The sequence below is a fragment of the Rissa tridactyla genome, chromosome 5 (assembly GCF_028500815.1).
Source record: "Rissa tridactyla isolate bRisTri1 chromosome 5, bRisTri1.patW.cur.20221130, whole genome shotgun sequence".
NCBI classification, from domain to species: Eukaryota; Metazoa; Chordata; class Aves; order Charadriiformes; family Laridae; genus Rissa; species Rissa tridactyla.
In genome coordinates, this window is record NC_071470.1 from 16,851,314 (window position 1) to 16,872,578 (window position 21,265).

Consider the following 21,265-nt stretch of genomic DNA (forward strand, 5'->3'; position numbering starts at 1 on the left):
CCTCTTCACATACACATCCAAAATCCCATTAGCTTCAGTGAGGTTGAATGTGTCCCATAGGGCAGAACTGGCTTAATAGTGCACATTTACAGCTGCATAATTACTAATTAACTAAAATTCCCTTTGAGGAAGTAGTCCGATATTATCTCTGTATGCTGCATCGTACATGTAAAATAAAGTTTACTACTTCCTAAATGAAAGATGCGCTATATTTAAACATCTACTTCAGAGTAAATTATAGGTCAACACTATGTATTTGTTACCCTAATTTAAGCCCCATGCTTACTGAAACCTGCATTTCTTACCTGTTTGCCTTGCTTACTCAAGTAATTTTTAATGGTTTTGGTTTAAGCTAGAATTTGTTAAACTCATTTTTAATGCAAGTTTCATTTCTACATATGTATGAAATTGGACATCACTCTAAGAACTCTGACACAACTGGGCTCTAGAGAGCAGAGCACAATAATAGCATCAAGAGCTAAGGATAAATTTCCCCATTTACTGGCTACTTGTATGTGCTTCTTATTAGCAATCCACTAAGCAGGGCGGTACTTATTTATTTACTTATTTTGCATCACTCCAACTTTTTAAGTTTTATTTTGAGCTCTAACACAGGCCAGCATCACTGGACTATCAACAGAAACTAAATTTTTCTCATGCTCAAATATCGACTGGACAGAGCCCTTTACCTGCTTGAATGGAAGGAAACCTGGGATAATGAGCTTCCCTTACTGTGCAGAGATTTGTGCTTGGGACATTTGATATTCTTAGAAATCTAGACTTACCTAGTCATCTTAGATGGACAATTTGGTTTCACTTGCTTGAATATAGGCAGGTGCAATATTTAAAATATTAACCTTCTGCTAGTGGTGAATGCTTGACACTTCCTTTACACATTGGAAAGCTTTGTATGGAACTATAAAAAGCTCCTTGGAGTAGCCATCTTCACCACTGGCTACATACAGCACTCAACATAAGACCTTTGGGTCCAACCGTGGCATAAATAACACTGAGTAATAACCCAACTTCTTGGAACATTTAAAAAACATCCTTAGGTTACATTCCTTTTGATGGAGTGGAGAGACGGGCTGGTTGCTCAGCCCTGCAGTTGTGAGGAAGACTGTAAGAGGCGTTCACAGGTACAACGCGTTGTTGAACTCAGAAAAAAGGCAGTTCTACAGAGATATGCACATATACTGTTTGTATACACAGATTTTCCAGATAATAGTGCACACAGTTTCTGCAGTTATTTACACAGTCATTTCTTTGGCATTATCCAGGCTTTTAAGTTATAAAATTAGATTGCAACAATTTTAATACATTGAGGTACTGTACTACTCTCCTGTAAGGACAAATGTTATTCAAAAATGAATACCAAGTACTGTAACTCCAGCTACCGCTGGAAGGGACTGTTACTTGCATATGCATAACCATGAAGATACCGAACATTGGCACATGTTTAGTCAGCAACTGGAGGAACAGCTCTAGTGAGAATCTGGTTATAAGGAGTGGTTGAGGGGTCACCCTATTGCTTTTCTAATACTATTTACATGGATTTCAACAACTCAAAATAACAAACTATGCTTACCTTGCCCAACAGCAGAGTGTATTTTTTCCATATCAAATTTGATCTTTGACCTTCCAGGTGTACTCAACATTTTTTCCCAAATCAAAGTTACTTCTTTCAAGCACGGTGTGATTTCTTCATAGTCAAGTTTCAGACGTCTGTTCTGCAAATTGTTTTCTGAAGCTAGGAAGTGATATATTGAATGCACCAGTTAATATTGTTTACTATTTGTAAAACGGATTAACTTAGAACTTCATCATGCAATCTACATAAAATTAAAACCTATTAATTCTGAAACATTACATATCTATATTTCTGTGACTGTGGTGCGTTTTGGTAGTTTGGTTTTTTATGTGTGCAGTTTTTTGTTTGATTGATTGGTTTTTGGGGCTTTTGTTGTTGTTTTAAGATACCATATGCAATACTAAATGTGTCTGGCCTGTTAAATTACAGCTAGTCAACTCTTAAACGTGAAAAAACATGAGAGATAATGAATAATGAAATAAACACAAGATTTTTCCAAATGATTTTTCAATTTCCCAGTTCTTAAAAAAAAATATTATTGTAGAAGACCTACACCAAACAAAAATACAAAAAACAATATAGTAATCTACTTCTTATAGCATACAACTCCATACCAGAAATGGCAAAGTAAAAAAAATTACTTTAAAGGTGATCATTCACATGTCCATTTTTATAGACCACATAAAAAAGAAAGTTCAAGTATGGAAAATTTCAGAACCCTGAGCACAAATAGGACCATAAACATATGAGGCTTTCTTAAAGCCTCCACTGAAGAAATCAGAACAACAGTCAATGCATAACTCAGTCTTAAATAAGACATTTTAGATCACCAGAGCTCCTGGAGCAAAGATGCACTGTAGTATTGGTGATTTTCTCAGATTACAATTTATAAGAATATTGCACTGTGAAGTCATGTGTTATCTATAAGGGATTTAAAAACAATATATAAATTAATCAATAGCTTGGAAAGCATCAGAAAAACATGGCAAAAATGAAAAATAATTCTGTAGCTGGGTGTTAATTCCAAAGTTTAGAAGTGGGGTGAGAATTTCAAAGGGACTCATGGTAAAGCTTTTAAAGTTTGTTTCTGTTGGGGTTCTTTAGTGCTAGAAAGTACCTGGAAAAAAGGGTTTATTAATGGCATTCATAGAAACTGAATAATAAAGCACCTTTTGGGACAGTGGATGAATTTGTGCAGGTCACAACACTGAAAAAACAGAAGAGGTATTTTAGCTTAGATGGGGAAAAAAGGTGCAGCGCGCGCAGATGCGACAGAAAGATGTCAGACATCTGTTCCTAAAAGGCATGAAATGCTCAAAGAAAATGCTGTGAGGAAACTGAGAAGAAGAGAGCACTATGGAGTGAAATAGACTGTGGTAAGTCTATGGAGAATTTAACAAAATGGGTACTTCAATTTTTTAATTGGGCTGCAATGTGGCTGAGGACTGAATGCACCTTGCTCCAGGACAAGAGGCCAGGGATGTGGTCAGCAGCTCCCTACTTGAAAAAATGAGCACAGCAAAGGTTCAAGAGGCATAAATGACTGAAAAGGTTCCATAGTACTAAACAAAAATTAACAAATACTGTTCCTCAATAACACCCATTGAGCAAATTACAAATAACACGATTTAGAACCAAAGTTTATGAAATACTGTATCATGAAGCGACCATGATTTTTAATTATGTTGACATGATGTATTCACAGTATTTCATTGTTGGGGTGATGCATTACTGCGAACAAGATACTCTCATTTTGAGGACATTCCTCCATACCTCATAAGGCTATTGCTACTTTTGATGATTTCACAGTGTGAACTCACCAAAATCACACTCCTGTAGGTTACAGTCTAGAGACAATCTATGTTAAAAGGATGTTATCTTTTGATAGTTTAACTCTCCATTGTTTGTATGTTCAACTTTTTTATACAAATTTACTAAACAGTTAAAAATAACCTGAAATTTCCATGGCCCATGGTGACACTAAAATAGCCAACACAACTAAGCTCATCTTGTTTTGAGATTTGTAGCTGTAATTAAGGTTTTTTAAATTATCAAATTCTGAGAGTCGCAAAGGGTTAGCTTGTCCTGTACTCCCACTGAGTAAAACAAGATTCTAGATTTTAAAAATGGAAAAAGAGAACCGTTTATATTTGGGAAGTGTCCACCTTACCTCCCTATCCTGTAGTTGCTTTCACATGTGAATGACTTCATTCAGTGCGGTTATTCATGTGAGTTATGATGTTACCTAAGTGTTTGCAAGATCTGGACCTCATAGCATTTCATTTTGACATTTTCTAATTTAGTTTTTGACTTTTCTCTTTGAAGTAGCATATTTCATTTTAAGACGTGACTTTGGCTGCACATGTACTGACACATGCTTTACCCATCCTGATACAGACAGCTGTAGCTTAATTATACTCCTTAGGTTTTATTTTTTTCTTGTTGCTTTTGATTTTTCCCTGTAGATTATATTCAATGTTTAACCATAGACTCGTGTAAATAAAAGCACTGACAGTTTTGTTATAGCTGTGCGTCCATACTGAATGCAATGCTGTGTATGTAAACTCTTTGTCAACTTCTTCATGTTTTCTTCAGGTCAAATACAACATATTTATAAATTAGAATATTAAAAAAACCTTAAACCACAGGAGGCATTGTATGAAGATAACTTTAAATGGCATTTCATTTTCAGCTTATATGAAAACAAACCCAGAGAAATCTTTCAATGTTCCCCCTTTTGCAGATGAATGTTTTCTGGTGCTTGGCAACTTTTCACTCCTTTCAGACTTTTCTGCTTTATTCAATCTTATGCCATGTGCAGAAACATGACAGTGGGAGTGACATGTAAGGACCGAGGAGAGAATATGCCTTTATCAGCAAGCTTATTTAGATACTGACATAACCCAATTCCAAATATCACACTTAAACATTATTAGTAAAGATGCAACACACTGTCCATTTAATGTTAATATTTCGTTCAGTATTAAACAGTAGTACTCTGAGAATTATTACTACATGTAAAATATGTATTTTTACTTCCCAGAGATCAAAGCGTTAGAACATGTGGCATTACATTACAAAGCTGTGCTCACTGCAGCATAGTCATCTGTTTTCTCAAGTACTGTCTCATCATCTCGCCTCTTCCTGCAGCAGCTACCCAGGACAACTTCCTCACTCCACAGCACGTACTGCACAGCCTGGGTCTTCAGTCACGCCAACACCTGTCTCATTCAATCACCAACTAGCTTCAGACATGCTCATCTTAGTGAATTTGTGACAGTTTTGTGACTGTTTCTTTTGGGTAGAAACAAATGGAGCATCTAACTAAACTTGCTAAAATTGTTATTGAAATTAACGTCCTGCAGTTGCCAAAAACTTGACTGCAGGCCGCAGATTCAGGTAACTTGAATACAAGAGAATTTAAAAAAAGAATAACAATCTGAGTATAAATACACAAAAAAGAGAAAATTTATTCCTAAATGCTAGGTCCCATAAAAATTCCAAGTTGCAGAACAACTTGATGGCAGCTCATTTATGATAGCACTGCTCTAAGTTGAAGGTGTTTAATAAATCACTGCTCTTGGTACCTCTTTCTCCAGATGGTCTTACCATAGAATCATAGAATCTTCATGGTTGGAAAGGACCTTTGAGATCATTGAGTCCAACCATACGCACACAAAAAACCCCCTACAATCTCTGCCACTAGAGCATGCCCTGAAGTGCCACATCTAGACGTTTCTTAAACACCTCTAGGGATGGTGACTCAACCACCTCCCTGGGCAGGCTGTTCCAGTGCCTGACCACTCTTGCAGTAAAGTAATTCTTCCTAATATCTAATCTAAACCTCCCCTGCCGCAACTTCAGACCATTTCCTCTGGTCCTGTCATTATTCACCCGGGAGAAGAGGCCAACACCCACCTCTCTACAACCTCCTTTCAGGTAGTTGTAGAGGGCAATGAGGTCTCCCCTCAGCCTCCTCTTCTCCAAGCTAAACATGCCCAGCTCCCTCAGCCTCTCCTCATATGACCTGGTCTCCAGACCCCTCACCAGCCTGGTAGCTCTCCTCTGGACACGCTCCAGCACTTCAATGTCCCTCTTGTACAGAGGGGCCCAGAACTGAACACAGCACTCGAGGTGAGGCCTCACCAGTGCCGAGTACAGAGGCACCATCACTTCCCTACTCCTGCTGGCCACGCTATTCCTGATACAAGCCAGAATGCTGTTGGCCTTCTTGGCCACCTGGGCACACTGCTGGCTCATGTTAAGCTGTCCGTCCACCAGCACCCCCAGGTCCTTTTCTGCCGGGCAGCTTTCCAGCCACTCTTCCCCAAGCCTGTAGCGTTGCTTGGGGTTGTTGTGGCTGAAATGCAGGACCCGGCACTTGGCCTTATTAAACCTCATACAGTTGGCCTTGGCCCATCGATCCAGCCTGTCCAGGTCCCTCTGTAGAGCCCTCCTACCCTCAAGCAGATCAACACTCCCACCTAGTCTGGTGTCATCTGCAAACTTACCGAGGGTGCACTCAATCCCCTCATCCAGATCATTGATAAAGATATCAAACAAAACTGGCCCGAAAACTGGGCCCTGAGGGACACCACTGGTGACCGGCCGCCAAAAGGATTTCACCCCATTAATCACAACTCTCTGGGCACGGCCATCCAGCCAGTTTTTTACCCAGTGAAGAGTACACTTGTCTATGCCAATGTCTTGGTCCATTACTGAAGGGCATTGTACATTTGGTATACATTGCCATATTTTACTTTACTGGATTAGCAAGTACTTTTGCTGGGAACATGCCTGTCACCTGTAGGGTTCTTAGGAAACTCAGGTATCAGGTGTTCTTCAGATATCAGGGTGGAAATAGGAGAGCTATACTAATTAGGAGCAAATAGCCTACAGGTGGGCTAAGTGTTCTGGGAGGCCATATCCAACATCTGAGAGCCATTTTCTCCTTCAGCCAGGAGTCTCAGCTCAAGTTTAAAGAAGGATTTCATGTTTGGTATACTGACCTTTTCACACAGCTGGGCCCTTTCTCTACACAGTTGTTCTTCCTGGAGGTCAATCCTTTCTCAAGTTTACACAAAGGCTAAGAAGAATTGCCATTTTCATGCCAGGTACTTCACCCTTTGAGGATCCAGGTGCCTATTTCCTTCCTGAACATCTAAAGTCAGCCAAATAAACATTTCTGTCCTCATCATTCATATCTTCAAAGAAGCAGCTCTCAAGGGCAATCACTTATAATTCTGTATGCAGCTGCTAAAATGAAACGTGTATTCTTAATCAGCTGTGTTTTATGTGTACAAATTGCCACCACAACAGATTTCTTGCAGCTACACATTCAGCCACAGAAAATTTTTGATTAAGAATAACTGCAACTTCCAGTTTCTCAAGCTCCTTCTCACCCTTCTGACTGATCTAAGTCATTACTACTCCATACAAACCTTCCTTGCATAGTGTGCGTACACAGGCAGGCACCCATAGAAGGCCGCAACCAGCTCCTTAAGAACTTCAATTCAACTTCAAGACTGGCTAAACAGAATGTTGCAATGACCAATAACTAGACAATGACCTATGGATGCGAATGTAGAAAAGAATGCAGTTCATGATAGTGATTGTACTGAATTCCTTGTCAGAGCTTCTAGAAAGGAGACTAAAGAACCCCAGCCATGGTAAAATTAAAGAGTACCAGTTAAGACCAAGGAAACAAATAATAAGGTGAAGTGATTAAAAAAAAAAAAAAAAGGTGTAAATTGTAACCTGTGCTAATGAGAGCTGAGGGAGATGCTGCTAAGCTGATTTACCTGTATGTTGTGAAAATGTTTCATTAAGGCTTGGTCCAATCCACTGCCAAGGCCACAGAGCAAAACAAAGTGAACTTGTATTGCAGTAGGCTGTAATCAAGAACTTCACCAACCTTGTAACTTCTGGTTTTCTTTCTCCATTCTGAGGAGCAGTATCTGCTGAATAATGGCTTTCTTCCACAACTCGCGAAGCTCACGGGGTGTCCGTTTCCTTTCTTCTTTCACTGGCCCAAAGGGGCCATCTTCACACACTGGTTCCAATGGGGATCTCGGTGGAAGTTCTCCCAATTCGGAATAATCTTGAAAAGAGAGAAGCTGTTGTGAACTACTTAGATTTCAGGAATACGTGAATGAAGGGACACATTTTCAAAGATTGCATATATGTACATACGCATCTACATATACACACCCACACACACACCCCCCCACTATGTAGGAGGTAGCAATACCAAGCAAGAGTTCCCAAATGACAGTCTTAAACAGATTTATAAACTGCTTCTGAATAAGAATCATATGGGCCAAAGCCTGAAATATTTTTTTTCTATAAGCTGATAAAAACATTGTACTATGCACCAAGATGGCGACTTGCTAATTACAGCTTTACAAGGACAGAACTAAAAAGGAAAAGGCAAGTTTGAGAAATTGCAAAAATACAACCTACAGTTGAAACCTGGCGTGATTCACATAGCAGACCAAAGCAAATATAGCACCCACATCATTTAAAGAATAATCACTAAACCGTGCTTAACAAAGAAAACACACACACCCTTACCTGCACAAACACACCACCACCTAAGGCCATACAATGGGATGATTACCTGTTCTTAAAGTAAACATGCAGAAAGGGAGACAGGCACCTAAGACATGTTTGCTCTCACTTCTAATTTTTAACCATGTCATAACCTTCTGCACTTTTTCTTTTGGCTTCAGCTGGTCTACAACAAAATGTTACCTCTTTGTCAAGTATGCAAGGTAATTCTAAGAAGACTGAAAACACTACAGAAGAAAGTGAACATTAAACAAATCTCAGGCAAACTGAAAAATCTTCTCTTTTTAGAGAAATTGTGAACAACACTACTTTTAATCGAGTTCTCAACAGAAGAAGCATGAGTTCTTATACTTTGTTTTCTTAACGTCTGCTGCAGTATCACTTAATTTTGTTTTATACAGCTTCTCTGAAGGCTCAATAGCCTTTGATATAACCTGTATCTAGAAGAAAATTTACTCAATTCACCACCTTTAAAATGAATAGTCAAAACCAGCCATCTCTTCCTACCAAATCCCAAATGGAAAGCCATTGCAACAGCATTTCTCCTTAAGCCACACAGAATGGCTGTGAAACATCACCCTGAGGACAAGCTGACCAGTTACGCATGCAAGAAAGTGCTTTAAAAAAAAATAACCAATGCAACAGAAACCATTCCCCGGACTTTCCAGCCAAGGACAAGTACATCTGTGCATGCTACTTGAAACAACTCCTGGAGAAAGCACGCTCCTGAAACAATTATTCAGCAGGGTAGCTCAGTGGTCCATTTCTTCATCACTGGCTAGCACAGCGATAAAGACTTTCAATTAAACACACACACAAATTATCTCATCTCTACAAACTAACAAAATAAGAAGGTTTTCACCCCTTCACAATCTGCTCAGAAAGCTATCATATATTGACTCACACGGTTCATGTGCAGCTATTCTCTTCTTGTGTGTTGAAAGGCACTCTCACCACTAAGCTCAGATGACTACATAAGAATGGAAGCGTTCACAGCTGTTGGCTTCTGCTTTTCTAAGTTTTGCCACTGTCAATCTTCTCCTCTCAAAGAGTCAGAGACAAATAGGGTGGGTCCAAAACCACCTGTTTTCTTATACAACATTTATTTGTTTGTTACGACAGTTAAACACAAGGGCTAAAAAATACACATAAAAAATAAATGCAACATTTTCAGCTAGCAGCACAAATGAAACCTTTACAAACTTGCACTCTGGATATAAGTGTGGATGCCCACACGTTGGGTATCTACAGCATTTCAGAGAAGAACGAACTTCACGAGAATGTGAATTAGGCAAAGGACAAATATTTGACACTTTAATAGCAATCACCATTTGTTGCAAGGAGAAGCAGGAAACAGTGACAGAAGCATTCAAAAATACAGCTGATTATGGAAAATATCAATACAATGAAAAAATTATATTATATCCCTCAAAAGTAAACTCTGAAACATTAATTTAAGTTTTTTCTTTACAGGTAAACGGAAGGACTGCTGTGGGCTAAGATCTGCAATGATAAAAGAGGTTTAGGTAAATGTCATCAGGTAGAGAAGGAAGACACACTTGATAATCCTCAACTTGTGTTGACAATTAAAGGAAAAATTATTTTGATTTGATTGTTGTTTTTGATGCATGCACTATCCTGTCAACAATGTTCTGTATATATAGTAGCTTTCATGCCAATTTTTCTCAGTGCTTATTAAAGAACATTATAAGGGAAATGCTCTTAAGGATAATGCTGGTAGAACCGCCTTGATTTGCTTGAATAAAATAATATACTTTAAAAAATTAAAATACCAACTCAAAGAGAAGTTTTTAATTTTCTCTAAGGCTGCATTACATGCGCAAACTAACATTGCCATAAGAAAGTGGCATTAATGAAAATGGTCACCAAATGTTAATGCAAACATTGAAAGTGATCCAGAGAGGTACACCCTTATCCACTCTATGCTATCTGTAGTCTATTCACTTCTTATTATGTTCTTATAGCATTCAGTATAGAATCCAAGTAAACAAATATCTTCTCACCCTACACATCCTTTCAGTGGTTTATGGATCTCCCTTAGAGTCAGATATGTGTTCTGGTCTTCTGCATGTGTATATGCATGTATGCATTAGAAAATATCTGAGTATCTACAGAGACACTTTATGGTTACCCGCTTACAAAAAAAAACCAACAAAAAACAGTGTGCCAAAACACATGCAAGGAAATGGATTAAACATATTGCATTCCTAAAGCAAGAAAGAACATATCCAAGACCTAAAAATTTTTCTGGTTTTAGTATGCACATTCTACTTTCTCAGTGAAAATTTTGTGGATTGGTCTTCAACTACCAACTTAACAAAATATCACCTTCTGATTTATTGGAGGTGTTACTTACTTCTTGTCCTCCAGTGATCAAACTTACTGTGGCAACACTTGAACCACTCCAAAGCGTTAATTACTCAAGTCCATGGTCCTGCTCCCATTTAGGCTGAAAATTTCTTGTCTATTACTGACTAACCTGATAAGAGCAGTATTCACTAAAAGAAATTTAACTCACAATGCTTAAGGCTATAAAAGAAAACAGAAAAGTTACAAAATTCTATAAGCTGAACAGTTATCATTATCAACCCTACCTCTAAGTCTTCTGTGGAACAGTCCTAGACTTGATTTTGCCTCTCAAATGGCAGTTCCTTTTCTATCCTTTCTTTCTTCTTATCATTTGTAGGCATTTAACAGAAAGTTTAAAGTCTACTCTGATAAAGCGCAACACATTCACAACCTCCTTTCCTTCCCATCTCCACTGGCATGTAGCAGGATGTATAGAAACCAAAATGAACCTGTTTAACTGCTCATGTGGCTTGTCTAAAGTTTACAGAGTTGCATCATCTGTTTGTCTGGTAAAGGAGGCAGGGAGGTGGAATGTGCAGGTAATCCCCTAAAGCAAAGTAACAAACCCAGACATTTGGTAAATCAGCACTAACCCATGTCCATGAATATACAACAAGGTGACCGACAGACATGCCGTCCAGCTTCCAGATCCAGAACAGACAAGAGCAGAAATTCTGTAACTAGAAACTGTGTATTTCATTATTATGCACAAATGATCTGGAGGATGGCAGAGAAAACAAAGATAAATAGCAGAGCAATTCAACTGAACATAACTGGGAGCTCACGTTCCACTGAATTAAACTGCCATGTGTTAAAACCCAAGTAATGAGCAGCCTTCAAAACCTTTATGAGATTAGTAAGTGCACTTAAACAGGATCTGAACACTTCAGCACACACTGAAAGACTGCTTCCCTGTTCCTCTGCCAGCGTCAGCAGCTTTTGTTTACTTGTATTCCACTTTTGACCTGTACTCCTTTCAAATATGTTGCTCCCTTCCCTGCAGCTTCAATACAAAATTCTACTTTCATGCATGTTACTTCTACAAGCCTACCACACTTCTACTCTTTAAGGTTCAGGATTGGACAAGTTGACTCGATATTTGTTATATTTTATCAACACACAGGTTGTTTTCCATTTGAAGTTCATACTTGGACTACCCTTCAAAATTAGTCTTCTGCACATTGCACTTCTACAAGTCTTTGGTCCCAAACTAAGTATTCCTTGAGAAACAGCGTACTTCTCTGTCAAGCCACCACCTTTCCTGTGCTTGTGAGCACTCGTGCAAGGTAATGAACTCCTGATGAAACCGCTCATGAAGCAGATGGAAATGTTGCACAAATGTACTAGTGCATCTATATGTACCTCAAAAGCACTGCTCTGATGCTCTCACCACTTACTTATACAACCCAAGAAAGGACAAAGCCAATAGTAACAATGGACTGAGATGGAATTTGTACAGCAGATCCATTCATTTACACTCAGCTCTTTGGCTTCATGTGGCAGTGCTTCAATCCTGAGAGGCAGAGTATCCTTACAGTCCAAAAGGATCAACATTAGACAGAACTCTCAGGTGCAAAGATGACACACAAAACAAAGTACAAAAGACTATGAAGAAAGTATCATGGTATATTGCTACCAGGGACCACACTAAAGAAAGTTTGCAAATGAAAAGCTGGTGAATGACTACAGTAGTAATTAAAACGGACAACATTTGACTGGTTGTGATATAAACAGGAAATTTCATTACCTACAGAAGGAGCTACAACGCTGGGACCTGTGGAGGATATTGAAGTATTCCAACACTGGGTTATTAAAATGTTGCCTTAAACCTTATTTTTTAGGAAACTTCATTTGTAATTGACTAGAAAAAAATTGATCAATAGTTTCTTATTCAATCAATCTCAGTATTAAACAAGGCTTTCCAAAAACAAGAACAAAAAAAGGAAACCCACTAAGAGAAACCACACACACAAAGTAAAAAACATTAGAAGTGACAAACCCACCTAAAAGCCCAAATTTTAAAAACATTTTTTCAAAAACACTTAGTCTAACCAACCTCAAACACCAAAAACAAGATAACAAGATTCATCTTTGACTAGAAACTGCAACACTTCACATAGAAAAGAAGGGCTTGTTTTATTTTTATAGGAAGCTGAAAGGGAGGAGGCTCAAATATAATGCATTACCGCCATCCTCACTATGTTGCTGTTCACACGTGGCTCTCTAAATGCAGTGTTTACCAGTCACATCTGCTCTCCAGGGTTAAGAAGTCGGGCAAGATATAGTGAGAATGTAGGTGGAAGAATTCCATTAAGCATTTTATTTTCTGCATTACGCTATATTTCTTTGTTGCATTTTAAACATTAGAAAATTCAGCTTAGCAAAGAAACAAGAGAATCTTCACAGTCATGTAAGGTTAAATTGCCCAAAAGAAAGGACTTTCACAAAATCCTTAGAGGGTTCTCTTCAGATCTTCCATTCAGGTAGTGCAACACCTTCCTTCATACACGATACAAAATTAAAGAGGAACTGCAAACTTCTGTAACCAGGAATACAATATTCCTATTATTTTACACAGATATCTGGAATATTTGACTTCCTAACCAAATGTGGTAACATGACTAGGACCCTTCTGTTACCTGAAAGCTTCAGCTATAGAATCACAAGAAGCAACAAGTTCTGCTATCTGACATACAACTTAAGGCAATGCCTGAATGAGGAGCTCTTGAAAATTTGTGTATTTCAATACAGTTGATTAAAATCAGCTCTGAGAGATGCTTTAGAGTTTGATTTTTCTTTTAAAGCCAAGAGCTTCTTAAAAAGTAATCACGACCTCCAAATTCACTCCATTTACTAATATTATCAAGCCCTAAGAAATGAATGCCCGGATATTTCAATGGATACAGAAGCCATCACACATTATATGTGGTACCTCCTGCTTATAGCCAAGCTCCTATGCTGCAAATCAAGATTATGAGCGTATATTCGTTTTGAGAGGGACAGAACTCAGTAATCGCTTCTAACCAACTGGCTTTATTATGGCATTTACGAAGCTAGTAATTAGTTAATTAATAACCATTTTGTTGCTAAAAAAGAACCATTAAAACAGTAGTGGAGGACACATTACAAATAGTTTACACCACATAAACATTTTAACCATAGAATGCTAAAGCAACAGTTTTACAGTATTTGCAACACTATTACAAAATGATTTTAAAAAAATTTTGCTTAAATAATGGAAGAGATATAAACCTAACCACAAAGCAGATAGGCAGGTGCTATCCACAACTGGTTTTAAGAATAACAGCTCTTCATATCCAAACTTCTGCACTTAGGATTTAACATTTTGCTACCTCTGTCTGCCAGAGACTGAAATGCAATTCATTTTAATAAGTGAATCAGTTTTGGTTTTTTTCCCTGTACAAAGATACTCGTACTTTCTAAAAGAATATTTTTCTGTAAGTCAAGTTGTAAAATATTATGTAGTTGTTCTGGCTAAGGTTCCTTTTTTTCATCTGAATCTATTTTCTGAGTACTGCTAAGCAATACCAAGTACCTCATTCCTCCAAATTGCAATTTCTTTCACTGTTCAACGTGTAACTCCACTCCACTGCCCACCTTAAAACAAATCACATATTCTCCAACCTAAAACTGGCACAGCTGTTATAAAAATCTTGCTGTCTGCTGCCAACACACCTCCTGCAGCAAGAAAGCTCATGACAAGCACCATCACTTTCCCACCATTTGCTTCAGAAAACTATTCACACCCCCTTTAAATCTAGCACCTGACTTTACTCCACTGGGAGTTTTCTGACAATCTGCAAAACAGTTCTCCCACTATGACCAATTCTGAACAGTCAATGTATGAAAACTGTAGTGAAAATAGTCCACTGCCCAGAGATTTGCAGATGCTGAATGAAAGTATGCAAGTATCCTGCTGCACTGCAGCGCAAGGTGAAGTTTTGCGATTACTCTGCACTGGTCTAAGTGTGTCCTGGTCCTGAGCACGGTAAGAGCAGCCACATATGTGTCCCTGCCTGCCTCCCTGTGCCTGCTCTGGTGCTCCTCTAACACCACGAGTGAGACTAGAAAACTCATCCAACTGAAAACCAACCATCTTTTTTGAGTAAGCACATACTTCAGCTGGTTTAAAATGATCACCAAGTTGTTCGCTGGTAAAAAGGTGAAGGGAAGTCAGAGAACTAGGAAGTTCTAAACCATTTGCGTGGCCATAGAATGTGGCTCTTGTTAGAAAGGCTCTACGGAAGTATGACGATCTGCAAGTGGGGTGGGCAGGAATAAAGGTAAAAATCAAACAACTGAAGAAATACTTTTATTACTTAAAATGTTTAAGACAGTGAGTGGGAGAGCCAGAGTGAATTTTGTGTACTCATATACAGAAAACAGGCCAAAAAAGCTTTACAAAAAGAGATTAATGAAAACTTTCTTTCAAAAGAAATATAGTATTGTAACAGATCAAAGCATGATCCATTTTTTTAAGTGACCTGTGCTCCTCTTTTCCTATCTCTCCACTTTGCAGGATATAACACCCATTCCACCCCCACAAACAAATAAAAAAGAAAAATACCAGAGAACAAGACACTGAGTGTGTCTCAAAGCGGTGGCAAGAGAAACTCTGCCCCCAATGCTCCACCCCACCCACAGCAGCACAAACACTCCTTGGGAAGTGGCAAACAGCAGGAGATGAGGTTGGACATTTGAACTGTAGGTTGCTACAATAGAACTAGCATAATTCAACCCTCCAAACCTCCAGCTACCATCTGGAAAGCAATAAAAGTCTCTACAGATCATCTCAGCTATGCATAAAATCTTTTCTAGATCCCTAGTCTGGAGACCAGCCTCATCATCTTCAGGCCCACTGGAACTCACCTGGCTGTTCTGCCAGGCACCAAATTGCATAGTGCTTCTCCGATGTACTTCATCATAAAGTTACGTACAGAAGTAGGGGAAAATAGCGTGGGAAAAAGGGAAAGTAGCAGCACCAGAAAGCAGGAGGTGGCTGGAGGAGGGCCTGCATGTGGGACATGGCTCCCATAACAACGGAAAGTAATGGTTTCCTGTACCCGAGGCTTTCTGCTGTCTCCGAGCGCACACCTTGCCTGAGTGTGGCTGGATTGAGTCCAGTCATCAGGCAAGGCTGGAATCTCAACTGGCAAGAAAAAAAAAAATGGCTTTCTGGTGTATCTATTTGCAATTTTTTTTTTTTAACTCTATTGATTTAGGACTGGTTTTCATTTTACTCCTGAACTAGTAAGAAATGAACATCCTCCTTCACGAATAAGGCAAATGGCACTTCTAAATAACGATGTCTGCAAAACAAACAGCATGCTTTCTGCCCGGTAATACACAATGCAACCACCAAAGCACAGCCAGCAGTCACCTCCCTCCAGCTGAGCTACAGGAAATGAAGACTTAGCTCAAACTTCTTATAAGCACCTACTAAAGAAGTAAATGATCCAGAAATGCAAGACAGTGGGACTCAAAGCTCATGTGGGAACTCAGGACACTAGATCTCTCTCAAGTTCAGAACTTCAGAACCTCATAAGATTAAGCTCAAAATTTCTGCAAAAGCTACGTACAAGTTGTCTGGGTTTTCTTTTTCTTTTTGTTAAACTTTTAGTAAATATACCTTCATATCCTGCTGTGTTAACCACACAGAGTGTGGCAATGGACATGATGCATCTTGAGACTCAGCTCACCACTTGCCTATACAAATGGAATCACAAATGTCAGGATCTGGATCTTTCTGTGTGTATAAAGCTTAAAGTTGTCTCTATTTCTTGTGACATCTTACACATGCATATTTACTGATTACAACCCAATAAAGTTACAGCCACAGAGCAGTTTCATTTTGTTGTCAGTGCCTGCCCACACGTGGTCAAAGCAACACATAGTTCAGGCATACTGGTGGATTTTACATTTAATACAAAGTTTAGTAAAGCAGCCTATGCAAAGCTTGAGAAACCTTATCATCTCTGACTCACAGAGATCTGGGTCCCTTAGCTGGCTGACTTACTAACTTTTAAAAAAATCCTTAGCCTTTTTTCTTACTGCTGTCCTGCAGAGAGCCCTGGAGTGGTATGTGGGCTATTGCACCTGAATGGAGAAATTGGTCAGTGGAGATACTGTCTATAACGGGAAACTCATGAATATTGTTTCCCTCTCTTAATGCTTACTTTTGCAGAGCATGAACAAAACGTTATCTTTAAAACCTTCTTTGCCCTCTGTCCAATTTGGCTGAAATTGATCTTTTGGTGATACGTTAGCTGCTTGCATGAATTCTGTTTCCAAAGGAAATCAGTCCAAAAAGAGTGAGAAAGCCTTTAAAAAACAAAACAAACAAACCCAAACAAAAAAAGGAAGTACAGGTAACATCAAATCAATAAACCCCACTGCATGTGCTGCTTGTCCTTGAGAGAAAATGAAACAAAGAGGAACAAGACAATGAATGATAGCTGGTTACATTTACTTTGAAACTACAGAGGTTACACTAACTGTGGTGGTGAGTCCAATGTGAGATCGTCTGTACAGCAGCTCTCTTAAAGGCTGCAGAGACTGGATTATGAGTGAATTTCCTTTACTGCCAGAAATGCTTCAGGAGATGCATGAAAATCCAAATGGTAGAACCCAATACTTGTTATAAATAATAATAATAAAAAAAAACCCTGAGTTTTCTCCCTCTGTTCATAATTTGAATATGTACATTGGAACAAAAACAGAAAAAGAAAACAAGAGTGAAGAAAAAGGCCAGATATTTTAAAATGCTTCTCCTGTTAATAGCCCTTCCTGTTTTCCATTTTGGCCACACTTGTTTCTCCAACTATTCTGCTTATCCAGCTGTAGGTTGTTAAGATTGTATCTTGCTGCTATTATGTCTCAGAGGAAATGCTTGGATAGACAATTTAGGGTTTTTTCCCCCCTATTTAAGGGAAGGTTTTGTGGCTTTCAAAAACAAGACAGAATATTTCCAGTTACAAAAAGATCCATCAAACCTGCAAAAACAGTAGCTCCACAGTACAGCTGAGATTGAACAGCTTCTTCATATGCCTTAAAGTTTAGGAGAGCATTTCACATGTATGTTTACACAACATGGTCTTGAGATCACTTCATTTTGAAGTGCACTGAATTTCAGAGGCATCTATGCCCATATGTAGTTTACCCCATCATCAGTCAAATTACGTTGCAAGCAATGCATTAATGACAAACACTTTTGTTACGTGTGGTGTCCAGTTAACCCGGGTCCCTCTTTAAGATGCAAGCAAAATGTCTCAGTGACATTAGGACCGTCACTTTTTACTACATTTACTATACGGTACTGTTCCCTCCTGTTCCCTTATACTTTTTCTAATTTCTTATACAATGGCCTTAGAGATCGGTCAGAAGGTAAAGCTTGCAGAGCTCAAGCTGTGAAATTCAAACTTTAGTGAGCCAGAGACCATTATCTACAGACACAAGCTTCTCTGAGGCATTCTTGGCCTCAGCATGTGCTGTACTATCTGGGTCACATAAAGTGAGATGCATAAAACGATGCTCCTGCATGCTCACGTGCAGTGATTTTTTCCTAGTCTGTGGTCCTTAGCTCTACAGAATTTCAGGAAATAAATATGAGAACAGGCGGTAACTATGGCTCGAGTGGCAAAGAGTCACAGACTAGAGCAAGATACATAAGGTCAAATTGAGTCTGGTATGAAGTACGCACTACAGAGCTCGACTGAGGTAATAAAAGAAATTTGGTTCCTTCTGTAGACCTGGATTATTCTAGTCCATAGTTCTCTACTCCAGCATGGAAACATGAAATAGAAGTATCACCTTTTCTTCAGAGCAATACTTGGTAACACATTTTTTTCCCAGAACACATTAGAATAATACACATAAAAATATTTTTTTCTCTGGGTAGTTAATTTGACACATTTGAAACTGTGTTACATATGAAGCTGAAAAACAAAAACTCAACAGCTGATGAGCTTGGCATCACCAAAACGCAGGTGAGAAACTGCAAAGACAGTACAAACAGAGCACCACACAAATATGTCCACTCAGTAGACAAAACGATCCACACTTCACAGACTACATCCACCAACAACGTTCATGGGAGCAAATAAATACAGAATTTACCATCGTATCGGCTGGGAGAATCACATGCTTTCTGAGGGGTTGCCACTCGCAGGAATATCTGTTGCCTCCACGAATGCCTTCGAGTCCTTACAGGGCTGTCTGCACCAATGGCCTGCTGGCTGTGTTTGGATTCGTAGTCACTAAAATTGTGGAACACAGAATGACTTATGAGTAGGCTACCTGAATTGGCTAGTAACAGTGACAGAGTCTTCAGTGAATACAATAACATGAACCATCAGCTGAGGACTGCAGCGTGTTCTGCACATGCTGGGTCAAGCTCTCAGTGTTAGGTAGGTGAAGCTTGCTTTGGGGCAGCAGCCTTATACAAGGCTGCAAACATCAATTAGCTTCACCAAAAGGGGCTGGCAGCTCTGTGCAATCTGCTTTCTCCAGTTTCAATTGATTTTCAGCTTTCTTTGCAGCAGTGTATTCAACACATGCATTAAAAACACATAGACTATAATGTATCTTTATCATTCTGCTATTTAAATGCCATCCATGAAATCTAGCAATTATTTGTAGGAGACACAAAGAACTGCTGATGCCTTTTATAAGCACACATCAAGGAGTTTTATAAACACCAACCAAACTTCCAACCTTCTGTGAACTGGGTACGTAATATATTCCTTCTCAGCACAGCCTTGGAAAAAAACTTTTAACTTTTGTGTTCGAAAGTCACCATCTGAAATAAGCAATAAACTTGGGAACAGTGTCCAGGAACTTTGGATGTTACTGCTTTGGTGTAATCCATGAACTACATACAGAGGTTTTTATTCAGAATATTAAATGAAATAATGAACAGCAATGCTGTTTTCCTTTAGAAATCCCACTAATAACTTTCACCCATTACATCTTTAAACTATTCATTGCTTTATTCCAGCCATTGGCTAAATGGTTGCATGAGTCTTTGTTGAAGCTGAAAGGGATAAATGAACTTCAAATAGTTCTGGCAGCAACTGGGAGGAGCATTTGACAGGCAATCCTCTCCTTCCAATTTGAGGACACTGATGTTGCTTAGGATGAACCACGTATATTCTCTTAACTGAAAATCGCTAATACAGTCCTTTGGCAGGAATAATCACAGAAGTACACAGATGGAAGTTGCATGACCATTACAACATCTAAACGGCTAAATTCTGCAATATTAACGTGAGAGGAGTCTGGGACAGCTCCATCCTTTTGACAGCAATCACATGCAGAATACATGCAAGTGAACTGTTGCACAAATCAGGTTTTGCAAGTGCGAGAAGCATTTGAAATATTTCAGACAAAGAAACCTTTGAAAATACAGTTTTACCTCCAGGCTTTAAGAGAGAACCCTACCTTGTTGTGCTCCTAAAGTCAGAGGTGTTATTTTCATCTACAGGAGCCAGAAATTTTAAGAAATTTGGCACAGAAGAAGAAGAATGAAGCTTTTTCCTTAAGGCAGTACGGTAGGAGATGCTGAGAGTGCAGTTGGGAAAAGTATAGTTTAGAACAAAGAAGTATATAAATCCACAGAATAAAAATAATACATATTGCTAAGTTTCAAACAAAAAGCAGCTAAATCCTGAAGGCCTGAATATCAAGGAAACCACAGTCAAAACTGAAACTGCTAACAAAGTGCTACTTTGAAATACATATTTGTTTGGGCAAACTAAAAATGTTCCAATATAAATAAATGTACTTCCAGTAACGTTATTATGCTTTGCTATATCCCAAGATTTTTAGTGCATATTTCACATTAATTTCTTAAACTCATAAGAGCTGACGCCAACTTTATCATTGCACATTTACTTAAATATCAGTTTCAATGATTGACTAAGTTTGGGGAAAAAGGTTAGGAAAAGCTGACACTGATAATCATCATGCTGTCAAAAGAAAAATAAGACTTTGGCAAAAAACATTTTGTAAAGCATTAACAGAGTTTTATTCAGATAAGCTTGTAACTTTTAAGTTAAAAACTGCGTCTTCTGACTGATCATTTAGGATTGTGGCTCTATTTATGCAACAGACAGGAGCACTAATCAAATTTCATCAACAGTCTTCTGGCCAACATAATTCTGCCCTTTGTATTAAAATAACAAGCCCCCAACATACTCAGAAGAAGGTTAATAGAAGGAATTGAGAACAACTCAGATAAAAAAGTTTCATCAAATGAAAATTTAGAAAACTTGTCTGATGATACTAGAAGATCTTTTCTCAGAAGAGTACACAGAAACATCTGAATAGGAGAATTTACTCCTAAAAAAATAAGTTTAAGAAAGAACTGCTTTACATAAACCATAATGATATATCTGGATGGCATTTAGCACTGTCTCCTGAAGATGTGAATGGGCGGGGGATTATCAACCCATTTGATATCCCTACCAATTTCTGTTTTCAGTCTTGTTGCATAGAGGTTCAATATGGTATACCCTTAAATGACAGGGAAAGGGAAGAAGTTGCTACTATGCGTGCAGAATCATTACCAAATCTACTTGGAAAAAATCTACTTTTGAGAATTTAACCATCAGGATTCAAGTGAGCCTTATTAAAATGAAGAGTAAAGAGGACATTGTAGACTCACATTTCCTCCCCTATAATAAGCTATACCATGCTTCTAAGGTGAAGCTAAAT

The 21,265-nt window shown here is 38.6% G+C and overlaps 1 protein-coding gene across 8 annotated transcripts in view; it reads right to left on the reverse strand.

The window, feature by feature from the left end:
• TBC1D1 (TBC1 domain family member 1) overlaps positions 1–21,265 on the reverse strand; it is a 115,582-nt gene that overhangs the window by 20,367 nt on the left and 73,950 nt on the right. For 6 of the 8 annotated variants that reach the window (XM_054204359.1, XM_054204354.1, XM_054204355.1 and 3 more), the window contains 4 exons: positions 19,991–20,110; positions 18,668–18,807; positions 7,506–7,691; positions 1,589–1,750 (listed from right to left, as the gene is read on the reverse strand). In XM_054204359.1, coding sequence (XP_054060334.1) covers positions 1,589–1,750; positions 7,506–7,691; positions 18,668–18,807; positions 19,991–20,110 — 608 coding nt within the window. The remainder of the gene's footprint in view (positions 1–1,588; positions 1,751–7,505; positions 7,692–18,667; positions 18,808–19,990; positions 20,111–21,265) is intronic. The other 2 variants (XM_054204358.1, XM_054204357.1) reach the window with 1 other exon arrangement.